This window comes from Venturia canescens, chromosome 7 (assembly GCF_019457755.1).
Source record: "Venturia canescens isolate UGA chromosome 7, ASM1945775v1, whole genome shotgun sequence".
Classification (NCBI taxonomy): domain Eukaryota; kingdom Metazoa; phylum Arthropoda; class Insecta; order Hymenoptera; family Ichneumonidae; genus Venturia; species Venturia canescens.
Genome location: NC_057427.1, coordinates 3,028,852 through 3,047,216, shown reverse-complemented (window position 1 = coordinate 3,047,216; position 18,365 = coordinate 3,028,852). Strand labels below are relative to the sequence as shown.

At 38.7% G+C, this 18,365-nt stretch overlaps 2 protein-coding genes across 4 annotated transcripts in view; both read right to left on the bottom strand.

The window, feature by feature from the left end:
- LOC122414008 (heterogeneous nuclear ribonucleoprotein L) overlaps window positions 1-6,770 on the bottom strand; it is a 77,244-nt gene extending 70,474 nt beyond the window's left edge. For 2 of the 3 annotated variants that reach the window (XR_006261680.1, XM_043424749.1), the window contains exon 1: window positions 5,945-6,770. Coding sequence is in view for 2 of the 3 variants with exons in the window: in XM_043424749.1 (XP_043280684.1) it covers window positions 5,945-6,007 (63 nt within the window). In the remaining variant the exon portion in view is untranslated. The remainder of the gene's footprint in view (window positions 1-5,944) is intronic. The other variant, XM_043424750.1, reaches the window with a different exon arrangement.
- A 504-nt stretch (window positions 6,771-7,274) lies between these two features.
- On the bottom strand, window positions 7,275-18,263 carry LOC122413982 (CTTNBP2 N-terminal-like protein). The gene is made up of 7 exons (XM_043424701.1): window positions 16,739-18,263; window positions 16,275-16,376; window positions 15,970-16,197; window positions 15,257-15,878; window positions 14,894-14,989; window positions 14,418-14,530; window positions 7,275-12,471 (listed from the first exon to the last, which is right to left on the bottom strand). Exons 1-7 carry the CDS (start codon window positions 17,009-17,011, stop codon window positions 11,908-11,910), a joined length of 1,998 nt encoding a protein of 665 aa, XP_043280636.1. The 5' UTR covers window positions 17,012-18,263; the 3' UTR covers window positions 7,275-11,907.
- Between the last annotated feature and the right edge of the window lie 102 nt (window positions 18,264-18,365).

Here is an 18,365-nt window from a genome sequence, read left to right as displayed (position 1 = left end):
TCAAGCTCCAAATACACGCGTCTCACTCACTCACTTACTCAGACCGGTGATCTCCAATTTTAAACATCGCCATTTTGACTTTCGCCTTTTCGAGCTACCGCTATTCCGCATATCCAAGTTTTATAGGCTCGAAAAATTCACTTTCGATTTTTTCCTACTCTATATTCTGGTCTGTCTTGTAAAACAATTACTCTCCATTGTGAATTCGAAAATATGAAATTTTGACATTCGGATGGTCTGTTAAAATTGCATTCGAAATGAAAACTATTGAAATATATATTTTCGGGTAAATACGAATTTGAAGAAGGAATTTTTGATTAAACGCGCAATCTGCTGAATAATCGATCGGGAATAAGAATTTCGAATTACTTATTTTTCTCCAAACTGACATGACAACTTTTAAAATTTCAAAATATCGACCGTTCTACAATTCAGTTATTTGACATATTGAACCCCACCCCATTATTTTCATATTCGCGAACCCGTCGACATTATTCCTTCGTTTACTTAACCGGTTGACTGGTGAGCTTTTTTCCAGTTTTTGTGCCAAATCTCGTACGAGCCAATATGTTACCGAAAATCACGATAATTTATTTCTCAGGGTTTTCGAGGTTGCTGGTTCCATTTTCATGTGATAAAGCATGAAATTTTCGCAGTGAAAAATTAACAAATTTCACCCTGAACCCTTATTTTTCACATTTTTGGGGGTAGCGAATTTTGTTTGATTTCGATGAAAGAGTCCAGTGTGATAAAAAACTAAAAATTTTCATGTCATATAGCATGAAAATCCATTGGAAAAACGAAAAATTTTACCCTCAACCCTCGATTTTCCCCATTTCCAAGGGTAGTGAGGTGAAAATTAAGTTCAAAAATCGACTCAGCGACCCAAAAAACCACTGTATACCAATTTTTGTCCAAATCGGTTGAAAATTGAAAAAGTTATTATTTCAATATGTACACATATGATACAAAACCAGAATGGGCCCGACTTTTTTTTGTACACATATGATCCAATACCAGTCAACCGGTTAAGGAAGATCTTGCGTTACTAGTGACTCTGAGAAGCAACTGAACTTTTTTGCTCTCTTGATGATCAAAAAATCGATTAAAATTTATTCCCCCAATTGTTAAAATGATGTGTAATTTATTTGTTAAGATTGATAAATTTTGAACATTATGATAATGGTTAAAATACTTTTGTAGTAAAATCGTCAAGCAAAATATGACAACAGCCATCTTCTATTTATATGCGTATGCATATCTGTATTTTAAACCAGCTGGCTCATGGGGTTGTCGAAACTTCCGCTGTTTATGCCGTCATTACTCGTTAACCTCAAAAAGTCTTTTTTCTTTTTCCATTCCCAAGTTATTTTGAACGGTAACAAGGGTTTTTCAAGACACGATTGGTCCCTAAAATCATTCTACTTGCTTATTTTCGTTTTTGGCTCTTCAAAGTTGGGAGGATCCTAGTACATTAAGTTCAAATCATCGCACAGGGAGTGTACCTGTCATAAGAGCCTGTGTAAAACCCTTGAAAAAATGTGATTTTTGTTCATTGATTTCTCGATAACTAGACTTCCGGGAATAGACGGATGGTGTATATTTCTAGCATATTTCAAAATGTCAAGTCTTAAAGTTGGAATTTTCGATTTCCATTACATTCGCGCTAACTTCCTTAAGAGTTTTAATTAGAATTTTCGAAAAATCGATTTTTTTATTGCATTCTTTTAAAGTATACGTACTCAAAAGTATCGTACTAAAAATTCATTAATATCTGAGCAGTCCGAGTGAACTTTTGAGCGAAGTTCAAGGAGGGTGGATCACGAAATCAAAACAATCAGAATTTCGTCAAATTTGGCCGTAACATTCTTTGGCATCGAGTATACAAATACAATTTTTTTCAAATTTTTTTTTACCACATGGTTATCGAATAATTGAGCGTCGAATCCAAGTTCTTATGAACGAGATATATAAAGATGTATAACAACGACGAGGTTTATATGTAAACTCTATGCTTATAAACGTGAACTTTAGTGCTCTAAAAAAATGTATATTGTCTTATATATTTTTAAAGAATACATTTGCCAATTTCATTAAATTCTTATCATTTTGAAATTCTTCATATTTTTAACGTGGTTTAGCACGGCAACATTGTACCGTCGCGATCCACCCTCCTTAAGAGGATTGATCAGCCGGTATATCGCAACCGTGAGTGCGAGAGAGATAGCTCTGCAAATTTCGAAATCGAAATTCTTAGAGACAGTTTGACCGATTAAAAAAAGGTTCTGTCGGTCGATTTTTGCCATCGTTCTGCGTAGGCTGACAGAGCCTTTTTTTAATCGATCAAACTGTGTAAAAGAATTTCGATTTCGAAATTTGCAGCTATCTCTCTCGCACTCACTCAAAATTTTGCCACGTGGTTTTTATGACAATGGCTATGGCGCGTGTCATACGAATTTTGAAAAAAACGTGCTTTTTCGTAGTTTTTGGAAAAATAATGGGTGCCGTTTTGTGATTTTTGATAAAATCAAAAATCGTGAATGTGTGCGCTGTAGCCATTCGCCTATTGAATCTCAAAGCATTTTTATTTTTTTTCTCCGATCATCCACTCCGCAGAGATTCTATCAACGGCGCACACCCATCTTTTTTTTGGACCGCTCTTCTCCCCCAATTTTCACGACGCTGAAGTTTCCAACGTTGGAGTCCAACGAAATGAACGAAAAAAACGTTTGTAATTCGCCAATTTTTTATTTTACGAATCGTTGGTGCAGCTTGAAAAACTATGAATCGCAAATTTGGCAGGGAACAAAATAGGAGAATTACTGGAATTATTGGAGAATTTTTTTCGATCATTTCGTTGAACTCCAACGTTGGAAACTTCAGCATCATCAATTTTCTGTATCAAAACTGAATAAAATGAATATAAAAAAAAAATTGTTTGTGTATTTTGAGAGTGTATTTTTTGGGCCCTACACTTTTTATATCCATATTTATAATTTATACCGATCAAAAATATTCGTGAAAAGAGTCTTTTGTTTTGAAACCGAGAACCTGCTCGATGGCTCGAAAACAGCCAATTTTTTTTCCAAATAACTCCTTCTACATCGTCTCGAAGTTCGCGTCGTTAGGGAAGTACGAGCATGACGTCGAATCGAAGTTTCGCGGAGTTTTCAACATTTTAATGACGAATACGACGCGCAATTATTGCCAAAATTCATACGAGTTCGACGACTCCGTCTTCGCTAACTGAAATTCAAAAGTTCGTGGTTCTCTGTCGCAGGGCCAGGGCTTTCCTGGAGCGAGTCAATCGACGGACCGCTAACCGTAAACTTCCTTAGTGCTAAATCCAACTTGGTTCATTAATGAACGAAAATTTTGGCGATTTTACATTCTCCCATAAATTCATCGATTCGGAGGTCTGGGAAACTGTTTCAACATTTGTAATCCGTGAAATTCCTTCATCCCGAGAACAAAATTTTTGTTTTGTCATGCCTCCGAACACTGCGATCTTCAAAATTATCGAATTTGCATTTTCCAGAATATATTCTATAAAAACTGCCTCACTACAGCGATAACGAAGTCAATTTTAGAATCGGAATAAAAAAATTCACTTTTGTAGTAATTTATTGGCCAGGCTATTCTGGAGTAACAAAAGGCATCAATGAGACTGATTGTTCGATCGAAAAATTAAATCGAGCCATACTCTTATTCGCGATTGTCAAAAGTCGATAATCAAAGAAGAGAAATCAGTGGAACGAATTAATTTAATTAAGCACTTCTCACATGCGATCGCTCACTTTGATGTTTTTAGTAGAAAGTCACTTCGCTTCTTTCCAGTTCCGAATTATCGAATTTTTAGTCCAACTTTCTACTGACTCGTCAAAACGAATGTTTAAAAAACAACAATTAATTTGAGCATGGTTGATAATTTTCGAGGAAAAAATATTACGAAGAGCCATCCTTAAAAAGTGGGCCCTTGAAAGGAAAAAATAATGGAGTTTTCCCCTTAATACATGAAAGTTAAGCACGAAACGATTTTTCTCCACGCTTAGTTACAGCTTTCTCGACAAGAGATCTTCCCACTTACTTCACGCGCTTCGATCTATACAACTGCTTAATGTGTGTGTAAGCAACACACCGAAGAATAGTTGGAGTATAGCTAATGCTCTTATCTGGGCTGAGACACTCGGTTCTCTTGCACTGGAGCAACGCGACCGCACTACGATCGAATATATCTCGGGGGGGTTTATTGATTTTCTCACCGAGCAATAATACGAGAAGTTCCACCTCGGTGGAAAAACACGAGAAATTTCCTCCCGCGAGATGAGAAAAACACTAACGAATCACATCCACCAATAATCTGGGCTCCTCCAACAAGCGCGACTAGGATTCGCGTTCGAGTCGCGAAAGGAAAAGCACCGAGTTTGTCAACAACCGTGTTTGGTCGATTTTTCAATCAATTTCTTTCGTCGATACGTTTTTTCCTACGACTCGAATAAATATTTCGTACGAGAGACAATATATTTTATGCAACGACATAAATTTCCAGTGCTTTCATACTTTTTTCGAGAAATTCACCAAAAAAAAAAGTCGCGATTTCCAACAACTCATTTGCGAAATTCGTTGTTTTACAGAGTAAAAAGTGAGTGCTTGTTTTCATTCCGGCTACCTCGTCGATGAGACGCACGAGAAAAAACTACACCACACGTGTCGATACCCGGGTAAAAATAGATGACATAAAGAAACAAGTTGTTCGAGCGCGCGTGTGCGCTCGAGGAAATAATGATAACCGTAGTGCAGTTATCGTAAAAAGTTTTACGAAATATTGGCGATAAACGTAAACGGTAGAAGTGCAGAAAGTCAGTTGAATTTAGACACTTTGGTTGTCTCGTTGACAAACCCGAGGTGATTAACGATGAATCATAAATGAAAATAAATGTTTTTTCGTCCGAGGCCCGTAGAAGTAAATAGAATGCTTGAATGAATTAGGAGAAAACAGTAAAAAAAAGTAGTTGGAACGGTGTCGGCCATGGACGTCAGGCAGCGGAGTGCAAAATGTCAAAAGAGCGTTGACCCCGATTACCCCGCGCGAGGTAGAAGGTAACAGTTACAATTGGCAAAATCTTGTGGCGTCCCTGTCTGCGAGCGCCAGACAAGAAACAGACGCGAAGAGGTTGGGAGTGAAAGGGATGCAGCAGCAGTGGCAGCAGCAGCGAAGAGAGAAAAAAGTTAGAGCCGGTCACGCGATCTCGGAAGGTTCGGGGATTCGAAAAGAAAAGAATAAATTTTTCGGCGGAAAATGAAGTGTGGTTGAAAGAGTTGTTTTTTTTTATTTTTTTAATGCAAGGGAAAACGTTGCGTTTCGTTGCCACAGGGATGCGCGTGTTTTGCGCCATGTAGTGAATTAATGGCGTCCCGTGGCGAATGAAGATCGCGGCGTTGTCACGAGGGCGTTGATTCCTCGGACGCACACATTTAACGGGTTTGTATTTATGTATGTATAGAGGTAAATGTGCGTCCGAGCGAAAAGACGCCGGGATACGCGACAGGGAAGAGAATTATGGAAAAAGAAGTAAAGAAAAAGGAAGGGAGCGAGGTAAGACAAGAGAGAGAGAGAGAGAGAGAGAGAGATAAAGAGAGTAATGTCGGCTAGTCGTTCACGGTAGACGGTGTGTGTACAACGTTGCCGCCGCTACACTCGGTGTCGGCACGCCGCTCCGCAACCACCGCCTCCCACACAACTGCATTATAATACACTTCAACACATTCGAATGAGCATGCATGCGTGTGGGTAACGTCACTTATCGCATTCACGTATGAAAAGAGAACCCCCTCGTGAGCATTTGGTACGCGCGGCGTCGTCAAAAGTACAGCAGACACTGGATGTTTGTTTTTTATCGTTGAAGTCATTTTAACCATGTATTTACTCTATACAAGTACTTACCCTGTGACCGGACTCCTCGAGCCGCTGTCTCTTCGAGTGTGGTCCGTCCCCGTTGAACGCCATCCTGAAATCCTCGGGTTTTCCACGAGACTCGAAATATTTTTCTTCCTAATTCGTTTATTCTTACTTTTCAACACACCGGCGAATGTATTGTATATTACATTCGCTTGTCGGGCTTGATAACGATCCGTCTGCTGTTACACTCGCACCGAAACGATTATGTATTTGATTCGTTATTATTTTATTATTTTAATTATTAATATTATTATTATTTCTATTTGGTATTAATTTAATTTTATTATCAATATATGTACACCGGGATTTTTCGCCTTGATAATAACTGTTTCTTTTTCACACCCCACGATTCATTTAAGTCTTCTCGCCTCCTCTCCTCCTTCGATCCCGTCTTTTGGCGTTTTTTTTTCAATTTTTTTTTTTTTTTTTTTATTCAGCGCTTTATTCTCAACCCGGACGAGAATCCCCGGTCAGCTTTTCTCTTACAAAGCTTCTCTACTATCTTTTACACACAGCTGCGTGTTAGACAGACTCTCGTTTAACAAAAACGGCACGATTATCCGGCTCTTCTTTCCGCACGAGGTTATGTGTCGGTTTGTTTAAAGGGAGGGGGGAAACAACACGAACGATTTGACGGGAGGAGAAAAAAAAAACAAGCGGCGGGATGAACGAGAAAACGCGACGTCGGATCCTCTCCACGTATACCGGAGCGAACGCGCGAGCGGCTTGAAGGAAACTGGGAATGCAATGGATTTCGGCCTCACTCACTCGCTCACTCTCTCCCTCTCGCTCTCTCCTTTTCCTTTCCTCCCCGTCCCCCTTGCCGCGCGCTGTTTTACAGGATATTATCACGAGCACGAACCTATCATTCCTCATACCTGTGACACCAAAGAGAAGCTTTCTCTACCCCCACGCACCAATCCGGTGCGCTCACAGTGCCAAGCGGATTATTTGCGAAACACGATTCCCTGGGAACCGAAGCTTCTCATTTGTTCTGACTTTACGATCAAAATGTTACGAGACCAATCGAGACTAACCTTTTCTCGGAACCAGTCGAACCCAACGTTTTTCATTGGATTCCCATGCACGGGCTCCTTTCTTTGCACCCATTCTCTACCAGATGATTCGTCACCGTAATATCCCTAGACCAATCGCGCTTCACAGACCCGGAGAAACTAAAACCTCCTCATTGGCTGAGTATCAATTTCGCGGGATTTTCCAATAAAGTTTTTTTTCTATTTGCTGGCACATTCCTTCTATAATCCTTCATAATACTGCAGGTAGATAGCCGTGTAGAACAATAAGAAATTGCTCATTTTCGTAACTTTTTTTTTATTTTCCAGAACTTTGATACAGCTTATTTTTGTTGCTTTTTTCATTTCATTTATACTTCACATTTCGAAGATATTTGATTTTGTGGTACGATACATCTGCAACCAACACCGATACCCATAATACAAGGAGGCATTTTTTCCCTTGCTTTTCGCATATATTTTCCTCACTCTTACTCTCTTCTCTCTCTCTCCCTCTTCTTTTCTTCGTTTTCTGCCTTATCTCTTTTTCTTTGTTATTATAATGTTTGTGTTTCCGCTAAAGTATACATCTATGCATATAATGAAATCGCTCGCGCTGATGGGTCCAAATGAAATAATAACGTCATGATATTAAGGCGAAATGTCACACAAGTTTCTATCGCAGTAAGGAAATGTATTGTAGCGTCTTTCGGAATCAGCACTATAAAATATGACTTGGGATCTTTACAGTAGTCGACGTTTTTATTAAGGAGAACGCCTATTCCCGCGTTTTCTCAGATAAAAAGACATTCGCGTCATGTGGAATGGAATGTGAAAAAATGCGCGAAAATTGTTGAGGGGATCAACTTCCGAATCGACACTCACTGCTCACTGCGACGTATTGAATTGAACCAGACCAGTAACCTAGCCCCCTTGCACATTTTAACCGTCACAAAGCATACAAATATTACTCGGGAATCAATCATGAATACCCGTCCTTTTACTCGCATTCTTATATACGTATATTGAAGTACTGACACAACCTCGATTTTATTACCGACCGTTAAAAATCTAACCTCGAAAACGATACGCCAGGCAAAGGAAAAATATTTCGATTGTGATCCGTTCGCGATGGCGAGAAATAAATCGTAATATTTGACGATTTTAAATTGTGCTGTCCAGATCATAGTTTTTAAAGAAATTTCAATGCCGAATTCCAGAGTAACAAAAGCGAACGGAAATGTCGATCGAGTTTCGGGAGACGCTCTGTGTGTAAAATGCGCGCCGCTATATGCAGAAGATAATCCTTTTGATACATAATGAAAACCTCTCGTCTCTGCTGAACAACAATTTGCTTCTTTTACAAAAGTCTTGCAAAGTGCACACGTGTATTTTCATTCGAGCCAAAAATTCGCATATTTACATACCAGGAATCATATTCTTTGGCTGACTATAACTTTGAAACTGAAACGCGACGCCTCCCAAATGGCAGCGTGCATAATTTATAGAGTGTATCGTGTGTATACTGCGACCAATGTGACCTTTATCAATAGGAGGTCAACTCCCTCGGGAAAAGAAACGAAACGAAGAATAAATAAAAATACTTTTCGCGATAAGGATCGATGTGTGATTTATTGCCGATGATTGTGCAAATCTATATAATTATAAATAAACGAGCTGAGAAATATATTTGCGACCCGTGATGAGTCGCAGGGAGGTGAACGATCACGCTGTTGATAAAATTGAATGCCCTCGCACGTCTCTCGTTTATTACGATCGACTTTTTTTTTTACTGCGTTTATACATTATCGATCGCTTTGTTGTATCCTCGCATCTCGGAGACATTCAATTTCCGGTATTATTTTATTCTTTCCATCATCATCCTTATCATTATCATTATTGTTGTTGTTACCGTTGTAATTATTGAGGTTATTAATATCATTATTATTAATCCCAGTATCACAGCATCAATGGTTGTGTGGATACACCAGAGAAGCCTTCCTTTTGTTTTCTCTCTTTTCCGTGTGAAACTTAATCTTTAAGGTTTTATACCCGAAAAGCAAAAATTTGCAAGCACGTCTGAATAGTGTCCGAAATTTAGAACAATCTTCGGACCATATTTTCATCTCTTCGGTTACACTATTCTGACATATTTGATTTTTTTGCATCCTGGGCACAGTGAGATCGATTTTTTTATTTCAATTATCTTCATCCTCCGATATTGCAAATATATCTTAATCGTACAAGGGTTTACACTCTCAGCGGATCCGTGACAGAAAGAAACATTTTGTATGTGCGTGTCTATACGCATTCGGTTTCCCTATGGAAAAACAAAAAGTCAACGTTCAACATTTTTTCGACTTTGTCCTTTCTTGCACAAAGTTCCGCTGGCAATATTTTTTATAACGAGTGGAGAGACGCTCCAGAGAATAACTTTTGTGATATTCGATTATCTGGTCCCCGCTCCCTTCACTCGTGAATGTATTAATGTTTTTTCTTTTGTTTTTTTTTCTTTTGTTTTTTTTTCTTTTTTGCTTTTTTTTTTGTTCATTTTGTTTCTATAATATGTATGTGATGATTTTTTTTACACGATCGTGCTTTCATTATTCTATAAGCAAAGACCAAGACTTTTCATATGGGCTTTGATATTTTGACAACGCAACTTTTTTAGCAAGCGCCGTGTTTATTCACCGTGGCTCAATGATATTTTTGTTTCTCTCATAAACATCGATCAGTTCGCAATTTAATATTTTCGTGGGCACGTGTCGTTCAAATATATCTCGCGATCGATCGATCTTTGTCGCTTTGTAGAGTATTTATCGAGTAAAACTCTGGAAGACTGTACAACACACTGCAAGTACTACGATTCCCCCTGACCGGGGTATGCATCGTGAACGCCCGTACAGGGTGTCCCGAAAATGTCATTCTTCCGATTTGAAAAATACGATAATTCTTGAAATTTATTGCTACACGTACTTTGAAAAGTGTTTTTGAGGAAAAAAAGTGTCCGCAAACTGCTGACTCAATGAGAAAATCACTATGAATTTTTCCTCGAGTAGAAAAACGCCTGGAAGCGTTTTTTGAGGTGAAAAAGTAAGAAAGGGTTTTTTTTCAATAATCTGTGAGTGTGGAACGCAGTTTTTGGGAAGCCTGTACCGTCCATCACGATACATATTTATTTATATATATATATCTATATGCGCGTATACTTAATGATACACTGCGAAAGGGCTCTATGACAATTATTATATCAGCTGGATATCGTGGTGGACTTTCCCTCAGGGCAAACGCAGCACGAATTTTCATAAGATTGTTCGTTCTTAAAATGAATACATACAAGTGTAGATGCGTTCTGATTTTCAAAATTTTTCAAAAATCACATAGAATAATGAAAAGGAAATATTTCAAAAAATCGCTTTCGCAACTGTGGCGAGAAAAGATAAACTTGAAAAGACGAAATGAAAGAAACTTCAGGTCGAGCCGTACAAAGTGATGGTTTCAAGATTTTCATCGAGAGTTCTACTATTTCTACGCGGTAATATATTTACAAGTGATGATTCGCTGGGGAAAAATCATCGATTGAAACATCGTTTGATTATCATCGTCCGCCTAAAAAAATGTTCACGACCGTTTTCGCTCAACGGGGAACGTATTATCTTCAAACTTTCATTTTCATTATGCTATTCCCCCGATATATTAAGTACGAATAAGTGTCGATGAAAGGCGTTATGTATTCAGAGCGAGCTAATGGCGTTAGTAAAACGCTAGCTGTGTGTTTCTTCGTTTTATTATATTGTACTCTTGACCCTTACAGCACGGAAGGCTCTGAACTTGTTCTCGTAATGCAATTGTAGTTAATCCGGCAGTGGTAACAGCAAAATCTCAATTAAATTACGCTTGTCGCAGTGCGATCGAAACGTAAACAAATAATAAAAAGAACGGTCGCTTCGTCATCGCTTCAAATCACTTGAGACACTCTGAATGTTTGTTATTTAACGATCGAAATACACTTACGGATCGAGAGTTCGTTCAGTTATTATTTTCAAGTTTAATTTTATCTCGAAAACGATTAATCGCAATAAAGTCTTCAATTTAAATCAATAGCATCGTTTTTCAGTATTATTTTCGTTAGATTTTTCACTTTTTGGGCACAGCTTTGAGTATTCGAAGTAACGTGAATTGAGCAATAGAAAAACGAAATTCTAGCACTGTGTGCGATACGGTTCGGAAATACGCTCAGCGTACTTTTATTTTTTGACAAAAGAAAAAAAAAAGATAACGATCAAGTCGTTATTTTAATCGGTATACTCATCCATATCTTTGTGTGTGTGTGTTTTTTTAGCACAGTCCAACATTTCATATTTACAGGATGTCTCAGAAAAGCAACTTCAACAGCCACGTGCTTCAAAGGTTGAACGTTTTTAGTTTTCTAGTTTCAACACTTTTGAAGATTAATGATTTCTTGGAAAAGTTTAATATAAAAAGAGAAATTGCAGACGTTGAGTCTTGAAATTGAATTGAAAATTGGATTCTTCATGACTATTTGCTCCGAGACATCCGTACAAACGAATCGAGAGAAATACCGCGCGTCGGTTACATTTTTCATACGCATGTCTACGCAATTTCCTATAGGAAAGGAACTAAGCTATTTATTTCGTTATCTAAAGACTGTCCAGGACGAAGACGATTCCAAGACGATATTTCAGCGGGAGTGTATGAATAGTCTCATGAATCAACGATTATATTAATTAATAATCTCAAACCGTAAAAACGAGAGAAAATTCCGTTACTTTTTGCTCAGTCAATCGCGAAGAGCTGCACATTTTCACGAAAATCTAGCTCGCGCGTGTGATTTGTTTTTGTTTGTGTAGAGATACAGGAACTATAACGAGACGATCAGCTCGTGTTCGAGGACCGAGATGAACGAATCTCTCATTACGGATGTCGAACTTCTTCGACGGGAACAGCAGTCGTTGAAGATTGTTGTTGTTGTTGTTGTTGTTGTTGTTGTACCGTTACCGTGGACGTTTGTCCGGGTGCTGCAACGTTTGCAGTGCTGGTAACACTCGCTGGAACGACTGCGGAGTGAGCCAAGGTCGTTGGGACTTGAGGTTTGGCAAATTTGCCAGGATCTTGAATGGTCGTCTCGTTTCTTCTTAAATAAGCGGCAGCTTCCTTTTTGGGGGGAACGACGGGCTTGTTGGGCGGAACCGGAGGCGGTATGCCTCGTGAAATCATCGGTTTTTTCACTGTATTCGTCGTCGACGCCATCGTTCCGCCTATCACTTGGCCTCCGCCTCCTGCTGGTGCTCCTGGTGCCACGGTTCCTGGCGCGCTCAACGGACCACCGTGGAACGGCAATTTATTCGTTGCTGGAGAACTCGTTGTCGATCCTCCTCCTCCTCCTCCTCCTCCTCCTGGAGCCGTTCCCGGAGCGATTTTCGAAGCGCCACCAGGGGTGCTCAGGTTCGTAATCGGCGTCCTTTTCTCCGTCGCCGCCTGAGAAAACGAGAATCAAACGCAACACCCACACACACACAGCCATGTCGTTAGTCCAATTTTTTTCACCTTATATTTTTCTCTCTCTCTCTCTTTCTCTATCCCGTTGAATATTCTCAGTCACTGTAAAAACGCACGCAAAAACCAGTCGATTAATTCTTGATAAAAACGAGCCAGCTTGGACATTGGGCAAATAAAAAAACGATTGATCAAACATTTTTAAAAGTCACTGCAAATTACCGAAAAAATGTAATCGATTACTCAAACATTTCAAATAAATACGCTGCAAAAGTGCAGAAAAACATGATCAATTGAACGACAAGTAAAATCAATATACAGATAGAAAGCGAAGAGATAAAGTTGAACATATTTCATCCTTAACAGCAGAGCAAAGTAGGAAGGTGAACGCAGAAGCAGGATTGAACAATGTTCGGCCAATAGAGCGTGTTGCTTCCAAGCCCCGAAGATGGGATCCCAATTAAGCCAATTTTTTCTTCTATTTTTCTCTGTTTTTTTTTTTTTTTTTTTTTTTCAACAGTCGTGTCAATTGTTATCGAGTATCAAATTTACCTCTCGATTTTTTCTTTGGTCATATTTCGCGACAAATTTTTACGTCGAGACTGCGACTCGATAACAGTTCACAAAATTTTATTTGTTCCTCGAGGCCAGTTTCTCAAAAATCCTTACCTCCTTCCATTTTTATATTTATTTTGAGTCTGTCGACGACATTCAGTTTGCAAAACAGGATTAAAAACCCAGCACACGAGGAAGAAAAGAGACAAATACGCTCGATGCCCTCGAGCATCGTCGTAAAAAAGAAAAAAAAGAACAATCGTCAACAAATATGAAGGGAGGGGGCAAGCAGGTGAGATTTGTAAATAAAGCTCAAAGTGAATTGCGTACGACGTTTTTAATTGAGGAAGTAATTAATCATACATACTAAATAATAATGATAATAATAATAATAATAATAATAATAATTCTTATGTACACGATGTAAAATATAACCGAGTGTATTCGCCACTTTATGTCTCTCGTTTTTCCATCAGTAACTCGATAAAAAAGCAGCAAGTGCATTGCTCTTAGTCACAAAAAAAAATGAAATCAACAGAAAAAATCGTGCTGTCATATAATACATAAGTGAAGAAAAAAAATTGGGTGAATGTGTGTTCTTTGGAATACTCGATATAATCGAGTCGGAAAAGTCTTGTACAACGAAAAATATCATTTTCCCTCAAGTTCAGATCCTCGGTCTCGTTATTTGTAAAAATAAAATCGTACTAGTACCTCATAACGCTGCTATTTACATGAGTAGTAATTTTTAAAAGAAAAACAAAATTGGATTCTCACAGCGTTACTCTGTGAAACGTAAATTTAGAAAGTACGATTTATAATAATCACAATAATAATAATAATAATAATAATAATAATAACATATGATTCGAGTATATAATTCTGCGATGAACAACGCATTTTATAGATATTTCTAAAATTATAAACTCGTATAAGACTAGACGACCTTACAAAATTAATCGAGATACGCGGGAATCTTCTATTGTGACGATAATGATGCGACGATTTCGTCATAGAATGTGTCTATTTTTTTAACGATACTGAATTTTTTACCGTTGGAATGCTCCAATTTTTTGTTTTTCATTATTTCTCATTCCTTAATTGGAATATTTGTCAAAGACCCCATAAAATATTTCATCGTTTTACAATGCGCAAATTATTCAAATATTTTTTCAAATGATAAAATGCATCAAGAGAAAATGGTTGGATTCCAATGGTATGAAATTCAATTATTTTTTTATCGATTTTTCAGGGTTATTCGCGAAGGATTTTATGAAGGAAGAATAAATAACGTGTTCACCCCCACGACGGTGCCGATGCTGTATCTCGATTTATATTAGTGTAGAATGGGGAGGGAATTGTTGTTGGATTACCTGTGCCTCCATAGGAGCAGAAGATTCAGCCTGTGTCGTCGGCGGCAAATTAGCGCCGTATGCCACTCCTCGTATTGCCTGACCAGGTGTCACGGATCGTGCTATTCCCGTAGCTTAAAAACCCAAAATAGAGAGTAAAATTAGGATTTTTTATGTCAAAGCGAGCGAGGGATAACAGTCAATATGATTACTATTAAACGTCTATCATTGGAACGCAAAAATGCTTCTTTTAGTGTTCCGTGTAAACGAATTTTACACGAAAGATTACTGTGTTTTCTTGATCAAGTCAACAATTTTCTTCTGAAGTGACGATGCACTTTACGCTAACGGGGTAACTTCTTCGTGTACAACGAAAAACAGGACGAATAGGAACTACAAATACATGAAAATATCCAAAATTGTGGAATGGGAAGAGAAATCTTCTTGTTCGGTTGCAAAGATGCCAACTTCGATAATACTAAATGCGAAACTCTTACTCGGACCACTGACGGGTACACTCGTGACTGTTGCCGTTGGTTGAACGACTTTACTGCTAACCATCGGTGTCCCCGTACCCAGTACAGCTCCTTTGTCTGGTAATTTTTAAATAACATCGTTATTATTGTTTTATTCGAAGAGTATCAATTAATGAGCTTAGAATTCTTACTTCAAATTGAGAAGATAATAACAATGTTTGACTAAAGAACCTTGCGAGAGATGAAAAAGGGAAAAGTTACAGTAAATCCAAAAGAGATTCTAAAAATGTCCTTTTATCGCAATCACAAATGTTACATTTGAGTATAACGTTTATCATTATTTATTGACGAATCATCTCGTTTTCTGTTTTTGTTTAAACTCACTTGTACTGTGTCCAGCTGGTCTGAGGGTCGGCATAGCGATCAAATTGGCTGGTTTGGCCGGTGGCGGTGGCGGTGTAGCACCAACTCCCCTCCCAACTCCTCGAATTCCCGCAGATCCTTTCCACGACTCCACTTCGGCTTTAAGTCTTTCAACCTCACTCTCGAGTTCCTTGCTGCGTTTCTCTTCTTTAGCCAACGCTTGTCGATATTGTTGCCTCTCGATATCAAATTGCGCCAATTGCTTCTCCAATTCGGCTTCCATTTGCAAAGATTTTTTGCTTTCTTCCTCCAGACCCTCGGCCATTGAATCTATTCGAACCTTTTCTTCGCTCAATATCTGCGCAAGATCCTCCGATCTCTTACGCTCTTCTATATATTTCATTATTATTTTTTTACGTTCAGCCAATAACAGCAATACTATTTGTTTCTTTTTACTCTTCTCCTCTTCCAACAACTCGTTCTCCTTCTTCAATTCCAACTCTAAATGCTTTTTCTCTTGCCGCTCTAGCTCGAGCTCTTTTTTCAATCGCGTTCTCTCCTTCTCTAAACCGTACGTTATGTCGTCTCCTTGCGCCGTATCGTGCTCGTGCTTCCTCTTTTCCTCCTCCAGCTCCTTAATCACCTAAAACGTGAAAAAACGACGGTTTTAACTAGCGTTCTGCCTCATGAAAATCATGGGAAAAACTCGAACTTTCTGAAGAATTTTTACTGACCGATCTATGCCTGATCTCTGCGTCTTTGAGAACTTTTGCCATTCTGAATTGAGTTCGTCTTTGCTGAGTGACCAATGCCTCTAAACTTGCCACTTGCTGGTCAATTTGATTACCGTCCGCGTCCATCATTGGACCACCTACTATTGCAACGTCCCTCATCAATGCCACGTGCGGATCGGATGTGCCACTCCGGTACCGCGAACTCAGAAGATTTTTCATTTTCTCTGACTATAAAATTACAAATTACCGTTAATAACTTTCTGCTTTTCACTGAGATATATAAAAGGAGAGTTGCAAGTTCTTACTTTTAACGCAGCTATGACAATGTCTCTGCCTTGAAGCTCGCCTTCTAGGTATCCCAGTAATTTCAGCAAATCCGTTTTGCTCAACTCCATTTTTGGATTACGCTGAATATTGGAAAAAAAATTGTTAATTCTCCTGGGTACAATAATTCTGCAAGGCAATTAGATGGAAAACAATTTCATTTAATGGGCGTGGTTCGAATATTAAAAAAAAAAACATTTGAAAAAGATGCCAGTGTAGAATAAAAAAAATTTGCTTTCAAGATTTTCACTGACCGCCAGTCCATTAATTTGCATTTCTATTTGATATCTCAATACTATTGGAATTTTTTTCATTAAAAGCTCGACCTAAATTTACAAGGAACAATCGTGGTAGTTATATGAATATAAGAATCATGATAAAAACTGAGCAACTTCTGAGACCATGGATAAATTGAAATATATTGAAAGCATGTTTTGGGTCTGACCTTGAGCGTATTGGATGAGCTTTTGTCCAAAGGTTCAAAGTTGTTCGACTTTTGTTGTTGCTGTTGGGCAGGTTGATTCTGTTGAGTAGTTTGAAAGTCGGTAGGCGTGCTGGTGGCTTGTGCGACTTTGACGCAAGGTTGTTGTTGTAGTTGTTGCTGTTGTGGTTGTTGTTGCTGTTGTTGTAAGTTGGTGGTGACAGTGTTGACAGCAGCCGGTTGAGGCAAACTGACCGGGGGTTGTGGATTAGCCAAACTTTGACCCTGCGATGCCATTTCGAGTTCAGGACTGTTGTGACGTCGACGTTTGCGACTATTCAAGGGTGTTTCGTCGAACGAAATTTTGCCGTCGCTACGAGCTAACAAATGTACCAATTTTCGTAGCAACAACGACGTGAAATAATTTATCCGTTGCTCGATGGAAACCGTAACAAAGGTTGAACAATAAAAATTGAACCTTTCTCAGCCACTCCTCCATCACAACACGCTGGAGGCGTTTATTTCTGCCCGTTTGTCTACTCTTTAACGAGATAATAACAATTTCACGTCGTGAAAGCCACGACGACGGCGACGACGATCACGATTTTTCGACATGTTCGAACGATGGAGGAAAAGCAAGAAGAAAAAAGGAACGAAGGCAACAAAAAAATAATAGGCTTAAATTCAGTAAGGATGATATGTCACGAGTTCGGAAAACGTTGGCAGAAACCGATCAATTATTCTTTACACGACCCGAAAATTCAGCTATAGTCGAATTTTTTCTCCCGAGTATAAGTCTACATATATATATATATATGTGTATCGTGCGTGTAGATTTGTATTCACGATTCACCGATAAATCACGTCAAAAATGCTCCGTTCGCAGTCGAAACCCATCTCACTACTATTCCACCAAAATAAACTAGATCCTCGTATTTATAAATATTAAAATAATTATTATGTACGCGCCAAATGAGAGAGAAAAAAAGAAACGGGGTAGAACGCGCCGCTCCGGATCAGGCCGATAGCACAAAGCGCGCTTGCTTCATTCGCCACACTACATAACACGGCTTTTAGTCGCGTTGTGTATTTTACACATATGCACACATATATCCATGTATATTTTCCTCTCCTACATCGTATATCGTATCCCCGAACTCACCCACGCACTACACACGCTCTTACACTCATGACCCTCTCCCCGCAAATGAAACGTTCGTTCGCTCCGCTCTTTTTACTCGTTCTTTCTCTTTCTAACTCTTTTTTTTCTCACAAAGAGAACTGTGCTTGTTCGTGATTTTTCCCTCTCTTCACTGGAAAAAAATCCACTTATCCCTGCCTCCCCCCTCAATGCTCTTTTTTATATCTATAATAATGTAAATATATTGCTCGCTCTGCTATCAAGATTCGTACATGCAGTTGAATCTCTGCCTTGGAACACACTGTTTTATCGCGTTGAAACGTCAATGTTTTCTTTTAAATTACTCAGTGATTTTCATTCTACTTGACTAGCTCTGAAAATTCCCTTTTGCTTAAACGCTCGACCGGCTCGACGCATCCGCAGACACAACTTTCAGAGAAAACACACCGATTCATACATATATAGTTGGTACATAAATAATGTATCGTACATCGATCGCAAACGCGCGAA